We start from the raw sequence: 17,662 nt of genomic DNA on the forward strand, positions 1-17,662 counted from the left end.
GAGCTGAAATATAACACACTAGCAAACAAATATGTAGTGAAGATAATTAAACTGTTATTTTAACTATGGAAAAGATGTGCCCACTGTATGCAGAAACTTAGCAGAGTTAAACTGCCTTTAGGTGAATTTGAAAAATGAGCAGTGCACCCTATCCAAATGGATAACTAATTAGTCCTCACTTATAAGAACATATACCTTTACAGTTAATCCATTAGTTATGGGCACATATTCTTATGAGAATAAATTTTAATGACCTAGTGTCTGTCAAGTTATATGGCATTCACATAGGGCTTTTCTAGTAGCACTTTGGATGTTGTATGAATCCTTGCTAATTCTACCCTTTTTATTTCAGCACAGATATTTTCTTTTTTAAGTTTGAAACATATATATTTTGAAGTAACAGTTTGTATGCTCAAAGATACGTATTTTGACTCAGGGAGCTTTGGAACATTTGATATGGGATAAACATAATATATCTATAATGTTATGGAATATTTTGAGAAAACTCTTGCGATGTATATTTGTTCTTTCATAAAAGCTAATATGCAGAACACTGCTATCTTTTCTTTAGTAGCCTTCTGAATCACATTCATGCAGAATTTCATTTATGCTAAGGTACCTCCAATTGCACATAGCAAGAAAGGAAGGAAGGAAACCACCTATCACACAAATATAGGACATCATCCTGTGTAAGTTCTTGGTCTCAGGTACATGGTGCTTACTTCACTTGCATAGGTGTAGGCATATAGTGCCATCCAAATACTCTGGGGCATCTGACTATCACCCAACACTCTAGAAAGGCAGAGATCTCCTAGAGGTGTTTTGTCATATTCTTCAGGCCAGTAGTAATCTCTCTGAAACTCTAGAGTGTTTCAGGGTAGAATTCAGTTTCAGATTTTGGCAACTAATTTTAAGTATCTACAGTACAGAACCCTACCTGTGATGTTGGTGTGCTATTTTGCCATTATAGTGCAGTGAGATCTACATAATGCAGTCAGTGAAGCCTTAGGAAATTATTCAGCTAACACAAATATAGGCACTAATATTTTACTAGCTGAATCTGGAGCTCAGTCATAACTACAGTAGTGCTAAGACATGTCTACAAATTAGGTGTCTGGTGTCAGATGAGGTCTGTGGAATATCTTACTTTGCCTCCAGCTGCCACCTCAGAAAGGTAGTTTTCTCCTTTAAGGCTTGTTTCATGTCTGCCAGCCTTGGATATCCAGGGTCTTTCAAATGGCATGAGACATTTAGGTGTGCAAGACACAGTCTTGATGCATTACTGCTCATGCCTTGAGCTTTGATCACCGACTTTATACACAAACTTAGCCTTTCGTAAGTACAAGTTAAATGTACTAGGTAAAGCTTTTTTCATCGTTTTTTAAACAATTACATGTTAGTTCACATTTTCTCTAGGTTCATGACTCATCTTTGATGAGTTATTGCAGCCCAGGTGTTGTGCAGCAATGCCTGAAAATACAGTAAATGGAGGCATTGGAGATATTTTAATAAAACAACATACTTATTGAAAAGCTGTTAGATTTGTTCTCTGGCATCCATAGGTTGTCATCAGGTCAGTCAGACAATAAAATGGCTTTTTTTCAGGTGTAGGTTCCTGGAATCAGATAGTCCAGATCATGGCTTAGGCACTGCAATGAAAATTTAAAGTCCTGTGATTTAAAGGGGGACATGCACATAAAGTACTGATAACATGGTGGACATCATGGCTTAAGTCCTATAGCATTTGAAATTTGACAACTTGTAAGTTGTTACTGTTCTTCTGAAAGTCATAGTGAGATTTCTCTTGCTACTCTTAATTGCTTTAGGCCAGTTAAATAATTAGGTCAGTGTACTCTATTGGGCTCAGTCTGTTGTCTTACAGATCAGGGGATAGCCAGGAGCCAAAACAATCCGTAACATAACTAAGAGCAGTTTCACATTTACTACAGGTCTTGCCAGCTGTAATTAATGACTGCCACAGCAGCAGTGATGGTAGCGTCACATACCGTGTCACTTCACCTTGCCCAACAGAGCCAGTGGGCTGGGGATGGTCAAGGATTCCTTGGAATAACATGAGTGTTCGAGGCAGGGTTAAGGACTAAACCCACTGTTGCTGGTGTGTGTCAAGCTGAGAGCTCGAACAAAGCTCAGCAATGACCACAAATGCAGAAGCACAGAAGCAGATGCCTCCTCCTGTAAAAAGGCAGGAGCAAAGCTGAAGCTACTCAGAGATAAACAGGAGAAAATTCAGTGCTGTGGGCCTTCCCGTTTACCCTTCATTTACCCTTCATGCAATACATCATTTAGTAGGCTAATTTTTTATGTTTGAAGAAGGTAGTAAGAAATGATCTTTAAAGAGCACCAGAGCATTTCTCAGCATATGGAACATTTAGTAATGCAATTATGAGCTTGCTATGTGTTCTGCAGCAGTTCATTTTAAAGTTTGCAGCCAATGTTATTGTTAGTTAACCCAGACACTTATGTCAGAAAGCTCAGGAAGTATGTGTGTCTGGAAAGATATGGTGGTTGCCTACTACTGTAAAACTTTAAAATCGGTGATTCAGGGTGAGTTACTCGTCTTTTGGAATTTGGTCTGAATGTTTTTCTTGCCATTTCACAGAAAATGATGGTGGCTGAAGTAGATTATATTTAATTAAAAAAACAAATTTGTAATTTGGAAAAATATACCAACAACCTTTAATTTATCTCAGCTTATTTTCTTATACCATTTCAGTTCCTGTTCAGTGTACTTCTATTTTTTTGAATCTTTCCTGAAAATTGGTTGTATTTGACATAACTTGAACAGCATTTTCTTCAATTCTATTTGGTGAAAATAAAGGCAGGTGATGCACTTTAGAAATGTGGTTGCTGAATAAACTTCTCTCCAATTTCCGTGCTGTATTTTCCTCCGTTTAGTATAAATGTTGATTCTTTGCTTCTGAGGTTTGTATTTGGGATCCAATTCTCTAATGTAAACATAAATTATATTTTTAGTAGTACTATGTAAGTAAGAATATTCAGGTAAGTTAGTAATACACAGAATTGCAGCTTGAAATTCTGTTTCCATTCAGGATTTGGTTACTGGGATCAAAGAAATGTCTCATTAAATAATATGAAATAATAATAATAATAAAAAAACCAGTTGTGGTATAGCTTCTTAAGCTAAGGAGATTTAAGTTCTTCAGGCTAACTGATGGGCTGATGTACCATCTTCTGATGAGCAGAGTGTAAGGAAATTTTAGCTGTTTTGCAAGTGGAAGTAGAGAGTAGAGATGAAGTCTGCTCACCTCAGTTTGCATACCAAGCTAGAGTCGGAATCAGGAATGGAGCGCAGCTCATTTTTTGATCACTTCAGTACTTCTCACAGAAGCCCATAAAATGACCCTGTTCTTACAGTAGCATTTGGAGCCTGCTGAAACGAGATGATACTAAAATGGCATGGATTTTTGTGTTTATCTATAGTTGCCCATTAGCTGATAGACTCCTGAAAACTTCAGAGGAACAGAAAGCTCACACATTATTTTTGCAGGAGAGAAAGGCTGATATAAGTCACTGTCAGAGGACTGCATCACTCGTAAGATCACTTATGGGTAGTAGAGCCCATTTTGTCTGTGCTTCTGACTCTGCAAACATGCTCATAAGTCAAGTACATGTATATATGAACGTTGAAGGATGGGATGGCCGCATTCATTGACTTCAGTCTGTCCTCCAAAAAAAAGCAACCAACCTGCCCCTGTTCATGGACGGCAGGTATTTGTCCTGAAAGCGTGCTTTGTCCTTGTTTACTCCTAAACTTTTATGCAAACTGTCACTGTGAGTGAAAGTCTCAGAAGACCAGAGGTCTTAGAATAATAGAATCATAGAATGGTTTGGGTTGGAAGAGACCTCAAAGATCACCCAGTTCCAACCCCCCTTCCATGGACAGGGATGCCACCCACTAGATCAGGTTGGCCAAGGCCCCATCCAGCCTGGCCTTGAACACCTCCAGGGATGGGGCATCCACAGCTCCTCTGGGCAACCAGTTCTAGTGCCTCACTACCCTTACAGTGAAGAATTTCCTCCTAATGTCTAGTTTAAATCTATCCTCTTTTAGTTTAAGACCATTCCCCCTTGTCCTATCATTAGCTACCCAAGTAAAGAGTCCTTCTCTATCTTCTTTATAAGACCCCTTTAAGTATTGAAAGGTCACAATGAGGTCTCCTCGGAGCCTTCTCTTCTCCAGGCTGAACATCCCCAGCTCTCTCAGCCTTTCTTCATAAGAGGGGTGTTCCAGCTCTCTGAGCATCTTTGTAGCCTTCCTCTGGATCCCTCCTCTGGTCTTCTGATTAGAGACTTCAGAAATCTGAATGGTTATGGAAGTTGAGCCACGTTGTTACCTTAGCGATGGATTCCTTTGGGCCAGGGGTGAGGTAAATGAGAAAAAAGCTCTAGGAAGGTTTTCCTGCATGTGGTTAGCTTTTTATGGAATGAAATAAATCGTACTAGTTTCCATTGCTGTCAGCCTGTCACTTTTTGAATCACTTAATAGTAAATATAAAAAAATGAGATCACTGAGCTCATTAATACTTTATGCTTGCTGTTTTTGAATGGTGTCTTTGCATTTGCATCATTGGTTGAAATACATTGACCAGTAGTGCTTACTGCAGATGTTGCATTACATTAAAAAATAAACAAGCTGTTTTAATAGCCAGAGAAACCAGAAGTGTGATAAAACCTTCCTTTTCGTTTATCTTACGTCATTAACGCTGCTTTTTATGTTGTGTTTTTAGCTCCACATGCTGGCGTCAGTCCAGCTGAATATTATCATCAGATGGCTCTGTTGGCAGGCCAGCGCAGCCCGTATGCAGACATCATTCCTTCAGCTGCCACTGCTGGAGCCGGTGCTCTTCATATGGAATATCTTCATGCCATGGATAGTAAGTGACATTTTCTAGAAATACAGTCCTGCAAAAGGAACCACATTGTCATTCCTGGTCTGACCCAAAAGGTCTCCACACAGATAAAGAAGTGGGAGTCAACACAAGTCTCTTCATGAGGCTGGAAGAGAAGACCTAAGCATTGATTGCCAGATGTACAAAGGTTATATTGAGTCTGAAAGTAAAGTATGAAAGAAAGTAGGGAGAGGAACAGGACTGCTCCTGAAAGTAGGTTATACATTTTATTTCCAGCAGGGCTTGAGTGCTTTTGAAAATGTCCTTTTCTATTCACAATCAGTAACTCACTTTCATCGTTAGGGTGAGTATTTCCCCTGATGAGCTCTCTGTTAATAAAAGGTTTATGTCTGTTTTTCCATTAGGAGAGCATGTTCCCCTCCTTTTTAGAGAATGGTAGGCATGCCTAAAAGTTGTAGGCGTAGGCATCACAGACTTTGATACTGCTTCTAAGGTGAAGCAGGTTGCTGAATTCTTAAGGATCCTGTCTTAGTTTTCCCTAGTGTTAAGAACATTCTTTACCCACTTCAGCATCTTTCAGACCTTTAACATATCTCCCTTTCTCTGGCGAAGGAAGAAAAGAGAGCACACCGTTCCAAACTGTTCACTGTTGCTTCTTTTGATCAGCTTGAAAGGTAATGCAGAGTACTCCCCTCTAGTCAGAAGATGTTTGTATGCTTATTGGGATGAACTTTGTTTCTTCCAGAAGGGAAGTAAAGGCAATAACAAAAGACAAGCACTGTTGACTCTTGCTTGGTAGTACAGAGCAATGCAATAGCATTAGACCACCTTATTGTCCCACAGCTTTTTAAAATCTTTGTTAGCATGTGGTTTCTTCTTACCCGTGTCCCACTGTTGGCTGCATGCCATAGCTGCTGATCCCCAGGAGCGTGGGAGTTGGGAGATTCACCTCTGGAACACATAGGAATATAGGTAGCTACCCCTGCAAAACACACTCCTGGGAGTGTGACATATTTGACTGACCAGCAGTCTTTACAAGAATCAGGCAAGACAGATCGCTGTGGAACTGGGAAGGCAAACTATTTCCATTTTGTTACCTTGATAATGAAGGATTTTTTAATTTAGTTTCTGTTATCAGTCTCATATTGCACTGGCAGTGTGCATAGTGATTTCACAGTAATGTAAAATACCTTGAGCCCACTTGAAGAACATCATAAAACCAAACAAGGAGTATGGAACAGGAATTAATGTGCAGGTTTCAGTGCTTGAAAGCTTATGAATGTCATACTTCCTAATTTGGATTTTGAGAGGAATATGGAAAGATGAGGTATGCTGTTAATGCAATTGGTGCATATTAATAATAGCTTGCAGAACGGAAATTCTGTTGTGTTAGCAGTTCAGGCAATGTAAATCTTCTGCTGTGTTCCAGTTGCAAGGAAAAATCCCTAGCTTGTATAAAGGGATGTGACTTCATTGAAGTAAAGGGATATTCTGTACCTGCAATGTTTTCGGTTCCTATTGGGAGTTTCCAAATGCACACAGATAGAAGTTCCAAACCATGTATTTAGAGGCAGACATGATGGAATGGGCCTGTTCAGTATGTAGGAAGATGGATACCTAGGTGTATGATAGAAGACCTAAGAAAATCAGAAGGCACTGCAGTACTCATACCGATAATGGCAAATATCGATAATGTACCGATAATGTACAAAGGACCTTCTTGTGTGAGTAGAGATTATATATGCTGTAATCTACATAGAATTACAGTTTTTGCATCCCAAGCATATTATCACTTCTTATTTAAGGGGAAGTGTATTGACCTTTGCCCATACCTTCATCCCATTCATAAAATGTACCTAAACACTAGCTCTAATAAGGATGTTTGCTGTCACCAGCTTTAGCAGCCATATATTTGAAATGTGCTCTTTAATTTGTTTTGTGTTTGTTTTTAAAAATTAAAATCACACATTTGAGATTCATTATAGCAGCAACTTTTCAACTAGGGATTATTTCAGAGTTAAAGACAAAAAATGTGTAACAATATTATGCAAATGGGTTATTTTTAAACAGTAAGTAGAGAATTAAAATAACGAATCCTACAAAGGTCACTCAGCTCACCTTCTGTATTTGATGAGAATGTGTTTAGTCAGGCAATAGCTGCTTTTATCTAAATGGAGTATGAAGTTACCCTTTTACTTTGTAAAAACTAATTAAAACTATCTTAACTTGCATGGGTATACAGTAAATTAATTGTCATTAAATAAGAATCTGAATGTCCTATCATTCATCATGCTAAAGAAAACTCCTTTCTTCTTTGTCAGAATTTTACATTAGAAAAGAGAACAAAACAATTAGCAGGAAGCCAATACTAAGGCTTTAAAAAAAGAAAAAAGAAAAAAAAGAAAAAAAAAAAGAAAACCACAATAAGAATGTCCATGTTTGCATTTAATAGCTGAGTACAGTGATCAATGCAAAGCAATGTCATTTGTTTGCATCTTTCTTCTTAAGGGTTTATATAGTGATCTTAAAAGTACTCTTTCACCTTTGCCCAGTCTTGGCAAAGGAAACAGAAGAGAGACTAGTAGTTTGCCTCATTATCTGCTATCAAATTCTGAGTGAGTTAACTCAACTCAAAGACTGCTGCTCATTTATTCCACACAGCAACCAAATAGATACAAGCAAGACATTTTTCTTATTTTGTGAAGCAAGTCTGTCTCCTAACTGTGTGCTTATGCAGCACCTAGCACAGTAATCTGGCATCTTTACCCTGTCCCGTAATATAAATAATAATGCCCACAATTGTGGATGATATGAGCGAGAGAAGGGTTAATCAGAAACTTAAATGTTGCCTAAGGAGGAAGAAACTTCTTGAAGCTCTAAACTTCACTGTCCATGAACTTTTTAATATGTTGTGGGAGAATAAGGCCAAATTCCTGTATGCTTGATTGGCATGTTTCCTCATCCTCTCACGTGAGGCATGAAAAGTGGACCAGAATGTTGTTTGTTGTTTATAATGCTTTTCTGCCATTTTGGCAGCCAAAATCCCTCACCAAGTCTTCCCATCATCTTGCTTGGTCTTTAGGGGTCAGATATGTTACCTTTAATTATAACATCAAAGTAACCGGGAGAGTAGCTGTGGAAATAGCTGTTGCTATTGGTAGTAGCAGCAACTGTAATTCATTATTGTGGCTGGAAAGATACTGTATGCAAAACCTGTCTTTTAATCACTTACGTAATTCTAAAAATCACACAGCTTTTGGGGGTTGATATCTGCATATTTCCCTTGGAGAATAAATTGTACTCTGCTTTTGAATTGTGTTTAGTGGAATAATGGCATCATAGAATCATTCAGGTTGGAAGAGATCTCTCAGATCATCTAGTCCAACATTTAAGGTTGGCAAGCATGTTCCCTGAAGTTTCTAGGTTCACCTCCAATCAGTATTAATATCCTCATTCTGATTAACTTCTGCCTGTGCTCACTCAGAGTAGGAGATTTTCCTTTTTCAGAAGCTATTCAGCATTGGCCTACCCCTTTTGCCATTACAGACACTGATAGCAGCTCTGCTGATGTAACGAATTAGGCTTACCTGAGCAGTTGAACCTATGTGAGGAGCTTTGGATTAGGCTTGCTTGATTTCTGATTTTCAACCACAACTGGAGAATGAATGCAGAATAGCAAAGCCATTCCTTTTCCTCTTGCATTGATGAGTGATAGAGCATTTTGGAAACAAAGACAAAATTCATGACAGACTTCCATGAAGTGAAAATGAAGTTTACACATACGTGAGCAGAAACCAAAAGGAAAAGAAATAAAAAAGAATGCTTTAACTAAAAAAAAAAACACACCAAACTTCCATGTTCACAACTTCCAATAGAAACTAATGCCTTGGATGGGTTCAAAGAAGTTTGATTTAAAGGGATGGAATAAAACAGATTTGATGAAGTTTGATTTAGAGGGATGGAATAAATGATACATGTCTGAAGATTGCCTTATAAATGATTAAGTAATGCTAAAAACTTCAACTCAGAAAGCAAATTCATGGGCAAATTTGCTGGATGGCATATTCCATTTTTGAAATTTATGATGGAGATAGATATCTGTTATTTTAGAATTGATCTCCACCCCAGGAATAAGATCTTTTCTTCTGACACCTGCTGGGTTTTCTGTTAGCACACTGTAGTCTTTACTATCTACTACTGGCTTTTTTTAACTATAATATCTGCTCCAAAAAGGTGACATTCCTAAACAAATCTTCACTGTCAGCTTACATTTACATGCTTTGCCAAAGCTGATTTTTTTTTTCAGTGCTTGCACAGAGGTAAATGGATTTTTAGTGAATCACTAGTCCTGCATTTTTTGGTTTTAAAGCGTTTTATGAAGAGTGTAGAATGTAATCCTTTGGTGGGAGAATACAGTGCGCAGACAAACATCTCAAATTGCTAAATAAATATTGAAGTGTTTGTGTTTAAAATAAACGCCCAGGCAAGGCTGAAAAGTTTGTCTTAGTAGTCAGAGTAGCTTACAATTTGTGATCTATTCCTTTTTATAGTAATAGACTGAGTAAGAATGATGTTATACTAAATGAATGGTTTAGCAAACATTCTCCAGGTTAATGAATGGACAGCTCATGCTTGAGACTTTTTAAGAATGTAAAATCTAATTAAACCATGGAGATCTGAAAAAACAGTAATTCCATTTAATTGTATTTTCCGCGTTGAAAGTTGTGGCCTCCCCTTCTCCCACTGTCGGATTCTGTAGAGCTCTTGCGTGGCCTTGGCTGTCGGTTCCTGCTGTGAAGCAGGAATGTCCTCCTGTATGTAGGGGACTGTTCACCCTTGGGAAACTGGCCCCATCCCAGGTATATGGAGGGTGCTGGCAAATACCACCATCTAGGTGGGGCTAGAAATGGGCACTGCCTGGAGGAGAAGAGGAAGCCCCAAACTGCTGGATGGTGTGGCTAAAGTCTGGGCTCTCTGCAGCCAATGCCCAGCACTTCTCCTCTGGTAGCTGGAAGAGACCTCTCTCTTTGTCACTGCCCACAGATCTCATGCATCTCCCACAGTGCAGGGGACAGGCATGCCCTGGCACAGGGCCTGGAGTAGCCCTGTGCTGAGGTGAGGAGTGGGCTGGCTGCTGGCAGCAGCTGGGAGGCAACGGGGAGGTTTAATGAGCATTGGGAGCAGCTCTTAGAAGAGCCATGGCATGACTTAGACAAGGGGTGAAGCAGATGGGCTCAGTCCAGAAAAGGCAGGAGGAGGACAGAAGTCATTGCAGTTTTTGAGGATCCATGGAGAGCATGAATTTCACTCCTGGGTGATCTGCTGAGGGTGACTGTGCTTCTCTCCAAGATCATAAGAGCTTTCAACAGTTGTTGGTGATGCTTGCTCAGACCCCTCTGAGGTATGGGCTGGAGTACTGATGAGTTCAGCTGGGTGCTGCTGGCACAGAAGATAGTGGCTGATCACAGAAGAAGCAAAACCCAGCTGTTGTCTCCTACTTTTATTGCCCAGTCTAGCTTCAAATGAAAGATGTTCAGTTGTTAGTGCCCTTAGTAACTGCTCCACTTTTTTGATCAAACCTATGCACCCCCTCTCCAGTTAGAATCAGTATCCATCAGTCCACATTTTGCAGGCTCCTAGCAACTTTCCCAAATAAGTAGCAAACCCTTTGTAGTTGTACAGATTCAAAACTGCACTTCAGATCCACCATCACATTTGAAACTGCTCCAACACTGACATCTGTAGAGCACAATGACTCTAAACTTAAATACAGAAATTTAATAAGGTCTTGTCCCCTTCTGAGTATGCCTGCTGCCTCCTTGCTGGCCTGATGAGGTCTGTGCTAGAGGGTTCGTATCAATGTTCACATAACTACAAACAGTTCCTGTCATAAAACACACCATTGGGATAGTTGGTAATAGATGCTGCTGTGGTAACGGTGCTTGAACAACATCTCACTTCGCTGGTCAGCCAGTGTCTATCAGGTCTTGTCCATTTCACTTTCTGCTTAGCCAGGAACACCTGTACTTAGCCATCCCCTTGTAAAACAGCGATAACAGAGTTTATTCACATATAAAACACTCAAATTGTATCCTCAGCTGAGGCAAATTACATTACCCCTACTGACTTCAGAGGAGTTGTTCTAATTCATGCTGGCTGAACAGTCAGCAGATGAGTAGTGGATGAAAGATGTAAGTGCAAAGTATTGCTATTTTTGTCTTACCATAGCATGTATCTTTAATTTCCTTATTAAATACATTGCAGCTTCTTATAGCTGCTGATCAACGTTGGGTTTTATTTTGGCACAAATAAAGCATTTTAGCCTTTGAAAGATATGAAGCATGGTACTAAGAAAATAGCAAGCAGATGCAGTACGATAGCAAGCTTGTAAGAAGGAGATAAAAAGGATTACATAAAGCGTAGTAGATTTAGGAAGAAATAAATGACTATGTCTAAGTTTAAAATGATGAATCAAGACGGTGAATATTCATTGAAAGGCTGAGCAGTATGGACTAAGGTCTCTTGTGCATAAAAGGAAAAACAATACAAAACAACGTATCAGCCAGATGCCAAAGAGAATTGACATCCACGTTGGCAGTTGAGGCAAAACTCAGCACAGATTAGGAAAAGGACTATAGACAGAGATCTGATCACATAAGCACAGCTGCAATAAAGTGGCAGCTTTTAATACCAGATAAAAATCTTGGATAGCATGTACAGAAAGAAGGGCAACCCACTCAGATGTGTAAGGAAAGTGTAATGGCAGATTGTGATCCAGTTGTGTCCTTGAGATTAGACTAATTGCAGTCCATTGGGCTGGTTAAAGTTAGGCACATAGATTTAAATACCCCATTTGAAAAGTTGTCCTGAGCACCAAGAGATGAGCAAGAATCAAGAAAAGCAGACCCGTAATGGAGGCTTGTGGCCCACTGTTAATTACAAGCAAGTTACAGATGAAGTCAAGGAGTCTGGGAGAAGTAGCTGTAAAGCAGACATTAAACCAAAGACCTGCATGACCCTGGCTGTCAGGATTGTTAGGACTCAGTCCTTTACTGCAGGTTAAAGGGATTAAAAAGGTAGAAGCTGCAGTACTGTTACAGGAAATAGTTCAGTACACAGCAGGGAGGCTAATTCTCTCTTCAGTCTCAACTGAGATGGAAAATAATTAAATAAGGGGAAGAAATTTAAGGTGATCTTCTATCAGGACTGGAGATCGTTGGGATGATGGTAAAGGTAAAGGTAAAATAGACAAGAAGAGGCAGAGATTTTCAAAGCAGCACAGAGAGTCTAGAAATGTAGTATGTATTTATTTTAATGGTATCTCTATGTTTGCCTTTACTGCTTCGAACAGTTTAATCTTTAGTTTTGAAGAAATCTGGCAACTGTAGGCCCGTGTGAACCCCAACACAAGAATATGGGATCCTGGACAAATTCAAATAAAGCCTACTGTTATCAATCTAATGCTGCGAATGCCAATTTGACTTCTGTTGTTAGAGCTGGCCTTTATAGCGTTTTTTCAGTACTGATTTTTAGTTTTGCATCAAGTATCGCACAGGCAGCACTACTGTCAACAAAGGAAATGCTGCCACTTCATTTCTACACTATATTTTACAAGTTTAGCTTTGACTGTATGTATTAAATGATGCGGGTTTGGGTTTGCTAGTAGCCCAGATCTGAACCACTGTCTCATTGCTTGTGGTTGAATTAATGATGTGAATGTCTAAGAAGCCATCAGATTCATAAATCACCAGAAATGAGAGGGATAACTCATAAAAGTCTTTTCCTTTTGTTTAGCAATTTATCATTTTGCTTGCACATTAATAAACAGAGCTCCCCTGAGGTAAGCCACAGGAAGATAGATTTTTCATCCTAATTTTCCTCAATCGTAGCCAGTAGATCACAAGTGGAGAGAGTGGGCTTGTCACAGCATGTTGGTGTCTTGTGACTCCCTCTACCCATCACTGATAAAAAATAAATGTGATTAAGTACCCCGGTGGATAATTATTTGTGTTTACATAACAGGCGCCAGGTTTCCGAGTCCGAGATTGTCAGCTAGACCAAGCCGAAAGCGTACGTTGTCCATATCCCCCCTATCTGATCACAGCTTTGACCTTCAGACCATGATACGGACATCTCCAAATTCCTTGGTCACAATTCTCAATAATTCTCGTAGCAGTTCCTCAGCCAGTGGTTCTTATGGCCACTTATCTGCAAGTGCAATAAGGTAAGAACAGCATTTTCTATGTATATTGTATATTCTCGTGTATGTCATACACACACACACAGGCACACACAGGTGTGATTGTACACTCACATCTTAAATAACTGTTCTGTTTTGTGTATACGTGTATTTTACAGTTTCTGTACTGTATGTTCACTAGAGCTTAGTTTAAAGTATAAAATACTTTTTTTTCTTGCTCAGAAAGGTAACCACAAGGGACATTTTGGCATACTATTATCCGGTGTATGTGTGTGTCTACTCAGGAATCTGTGTTCAGAGAAGTTCTAGGATAGGTTTGTGACTTAAGCCACTTGTGTTCTTCTGTTCATAGATATATCAGAGTGAAATGTTCATGCATTACAATCATCAGAGAACATCATCAACATTGATTCAATCATCAATGTTAATTGAACATGGTGCTGTTCAATTAAAATGTTTTGCTAGAATTTCCTGATATCCATGTTAAAATTTTTTCGTATGTTAGTATGTGTATTGAAAGATTAGACTTTCTGTGGCTGAATTATCTTTTTTTTTTTTTTTCCTACCAAGGAAGTACTGTTATTATCCAGTATCATCAGAAATGCATCAGAATGGCCACTTCACTTGCATGTGCAAAAAACAGCCAAAAATGCTTGTTCTGAAGGCAGAAGATCAGAGTAGCAAGGGAAGAGGCAGGGAGAAATTGTACTGTGTAGGGAGAAAGGAAAGGGAAGCAAAGAGAGCACAGGGAGATGGAACAAAAGCAAGAGTGCCAGAAAAAGGGAGTGGAAGAAAATGAGAAGCAGCAGAAAAATGGAGATGCAACTGCAGAACATTGTTGTATGTGTGACACTGCTATATCTTAACTGAGAAAAGCTCCTTTGGTATTCAAAAAATAAAATAAAAAAAATCCCCCACCTCTCCAAAGTCTCAGAAAATATTGATTTTGCATTTGTGGCACTCGAACAAAGAGTGCTGCTGGTCCCTGGCTTAAAAGCAGCCTCCACCTTCAATTTGCATTGAGGGAAAGGAGCAAGTCCCCACAGCAATTTCTTGAGATCTAAAAAAAAACATTTTTGGCAAGGCTCAAACATGCCTTTCCAGCAAAAATGACACACTTAAAACTTCAAAAAGTGGCTATGGGGATTTGCACTTTTGGAGAAAATGGGGCACGCAACTGGTGTGTTGGAAACCATGAGCCTGCCAAACTTCGAAAGTGACAGCACTGTAAATATTTGGTATTAGCATAAGTGCTGTTGTGTTTTTTTTTAAGCACTTCTTTTAAATAGTCGTGTTTCATAGCTCTGATGTACTTGAATAGCTGTGTAGTATTTCACAGGTATGATATCATAGCTCTGCAATACAACTCTACAATCTTTGTAACCACAGCCCCAATTACCAAGCTCCTTAATGCGGAATATGATTTATATCAGTAGCTGGCAGCAGTTTTGGACCACATCTGTTAAATACATCTACTGTATGGAGGTGTACTAGCCCCACTGTCGTTAAGATGGGATGGCACTTCAATTACTAACCTCCTTTTCCATTGCTTGTAACTTTGGTTAAGCAAATAGTGCATGAAAGTTGGCATACTCTACACTGGAGTAAGTCTTCCTGCCTTTTACTCTTCCCCCACAGCTGGAAATGGTTGCTCTATGTTTTTGACACATCAAATCACAAACATAAGGGCCATACCTGCCAAGCTAGAGTCAGATGAATAGTTTTGCTGAAGGCAGTTGTAGAACTTACGTGCAGAGACTGAGTAAGGGTGCACCCACCGGTACGGTGGGTCTTGTGAACTGGTGTCACTGGGGACAACAAGGCTTATGCGACTGAGTCTATGGTTGGCAGAAACTTTCAGCACTCCCTGGTCATACTTTCCAGGCATGCATAATACAAAATTTCACACCATTTTGAATTAATAATTATTTTTTTTTTAACAAGAGTATGTTCATCATAAAAAGTGGTAAACATATCACTCCATTCTTTCCCTCTTTAAAAGGAGGGAAAGGGAGAGAGAGCTAGCACTTTTCCCAGCATTGATACTCACCTCTGTTGATGCCTTTTAACTTCTCTCATGTAAACCTGTCTACAAAAGAGTTACACTAAAATAAACAGTGACATAAGGTATTCAACCCAGGCCACATTTCATTGCTTTAATAAATTCCAAGACTAAGTAACAACAGGGCTATCAGTAAAACTTCATTTATTGAAATTCACTGTCTTGTAAATAATGCATTCAGCACAAGAACTGCTGTACTGAATCAAATCATAGGTTCATCCTGTTTAATATCCTGTCTGCAGCAGTGATCAAAATGTAGAAAAAACTTTTCCTAGTGTAAAATCCCAGCTTCTGGAAACTTGCAGGTAAATCCCATAGGAGTTACAGTAAGAAAATGGTATAGTTCAGCTCTGCACATGGAATTCCAAGATAGGAGGGATTTGTAGTTTAGGCAATGTCAGTATTGTTAACTTTATTTAATATTACACAGTCCTTCTAGATCTTGTTTCCAATCACTTTTAACTTAGCCCAAATAATTTACGGTTGGCAGCATTTTTTCATGGCAGATGCCTATCTAAAGCTGGATATTTAAAAAAAAAATAAAAAAGGCAAAATTATCAATTTCTCAGAATGACGTTAGGGGAAACCAGACTTTCCTGTACATAGTAAAAGAGCTCTTGCTACCATTTCTCTGAGAAGCTAAAATTTGTCAGGAATGTCATCTAGATGCTATAGATAAGGTCTTTGCTGTTCCTGAGAGCTTGTCCCATTCAGCCTGTGATAAGCCCTTAAGAGATTTCTATTAGCATGTGTTAAATAGATGTTTACTAAGAATTCAGTGTGTTCCAGTCCAGGGCCCACAGAAAGGAAGGAGGACTTTTCCCTGCAGCTGCAGATCTTGTTAATCTGCTACCTCCTTGGGAAGCTTGTGGAGGCAAAGCTGTCTGCCCAACCATAACAGCCTTCCTTCCTTGAATGTGAAAAAGAAAGCAGTCTTCAGAGGAAACAGGTGCCAGACCAGGAACTGTCCAGGCTAAGCACACTGGGACAAAATGCTTGCATATAACTCAAAGTAAGATTGCACTAGAAGGGAGAAAAAGCTGCAAAATAAGGCATGCAGAAGCCAGTCATTAACGAGAATGAAGGTACTGCCCCCTTGTGATTGTGCATTGATACCATCTTTAATTTTAGGGTTGCACGTTATTTTTTTCACAGGATGCCTCCCTGCCTGCTTCAGTGCACCAGCTGAGCCACTTCTCTGGATCAGTCAGAGCTGCAGGACTCTCCCTCAGTTGCCTCAGGCAGCTGTAGAAGAGAAGGGAGTATCTTAACCTGGTTGTTTGCTGCATGGAGAGTGGGCTCTGCTCTTGCAACAAAATCCTAGCCTAATGCTGGGCAAACTGAACTAGTCAGAAATGACCACCAGGGTCATGTCATACAGTTTCTTTTCTGGAGGCCCAGCATAAAACTTAATTTTGCAAAGAAGCTGAGTGCTCACAGCCATGGCTTGAAGCTACTGACAGCTATTTTGAAAATTTCTTGTGCTGTGTCATGTTAATTAACCCAGGAGATCAGGCCTCCGTGCCTGAAACTGGGCAACCACAATGAGTGGCACTTCTTACCGTAGTCTTTCTTTGATTCATGTGCCTGTGCAAATCAAGTCCTTCCCCTTCACCTCAGAGGGAGGCTGAAAGCATTAATGTTTTGTGAAGTACTTAGATTCTGCAGTGATGAGAACAGTAGAGAAGCTCAGGAGGGTATCAGTAATTACGTATTCACAGAAGGTTTAAATACAGTCGAAAGAAGGCCCATGGGCAGTACCCTGGGCAAGGAGAAGAAACATATCAGTGTTTCTCGATGAAGAATATTGTGTGTCTAGTGCCTGAATGAGGTAAGAATCCTGAAGGGGGAAAAAAAGGTGCATGGTCATGTAATTAAAGACTGATGAGTGAGAACAAGAGCGTACGGACAGGTTAGTTCTGGTATGTTTGATTTTGTAGTCTCAATGCTTTTTCAATCTATTTTTGCAGAGTTGCTACTTGTATTAAGAAAGTATCTCCAGGACCTGGTTGGTCTTTTCATTGGCTAAAAAAAAGGTGCATCCTCTGGCTAAAAGATTACATCCCGTGTTTCACACAGCTTTTCAGCCTAGGACCCACTGTATGATCACTGTGGGATGTTGAGGATGAAGCCAAATAAAAGGAGACACATTTTGGGCTGTGGTTTTACGGAGACAAGCATGAGAGGGCTCTGGTCCTTGACATGGGTACTACTGCAGTTTGAATAATAAATAATAATAGTTTAGCACAATCCAGATAGGGCTTGACTTGGCGGGCGCTTTGTCATTGTCAGCTGGCAGCATAATGCTGTATCCTGACTACTGGCTGAGTACTTGAAAAGAAGATGTCGCTCCTGCTGACAGCTAATAGTGGATCTCCTTTAGCACACCAGGTAGAGCTTCTACTTTGTGCATTTGAAAACACCTGGTTTAGGTCTCAGCTGGGAAAGATTATGCAGAAAGTAGGCGTATGAAGCAGCATCAAATGAGGATAATCCTTCATTTGACAT

General features: G+C 39.6%; 1 protein-coding gene across 4 annotated transcripts in view; it reads left to right on the forward strand.

Moving 5' to 3' along the window:
- The window catches only part of GLI3 (GLI family zinc finger 3), a 212,244-nt gene that overhangs the window by 137,658 nt on the left and 56,924 nt on the right, over window positions 1–17,662 (forward strand). For all 4 annotated transcript variants that reach the window (XM_035552540.1, XM_035552541.2, XM_035552543.1 and 1 more), the window contains 2 exons: window positions 4,770–4,916; window positions 12,915–13,116. In XM_035552540.1, coding sequence (XP_035408433.1) covers window positions 4,770–4,916; window positions 12,915–13,116 — 349 coding nt within the window. The remainder of the gene's footprint in view (window positions 1–4,769; window positions 4,917–12,914; window positions 13,117–17,662) is intronic.

This window comes from Cygnus atratus, chromosome 2, assembly GCF_013377495.2.
Source record: "Cygnus atratus isolate AKBS03 ecotype Queensland, Australia chromosome 2, CAtr_DNAZoo_HiC_assembly, whole genome shotgun sequence".
NCBI lineage: Eukaryota > Metazoa > Chordata > Aves > Anseriformes > Anatidae > Cygnus > Cygnus atratus.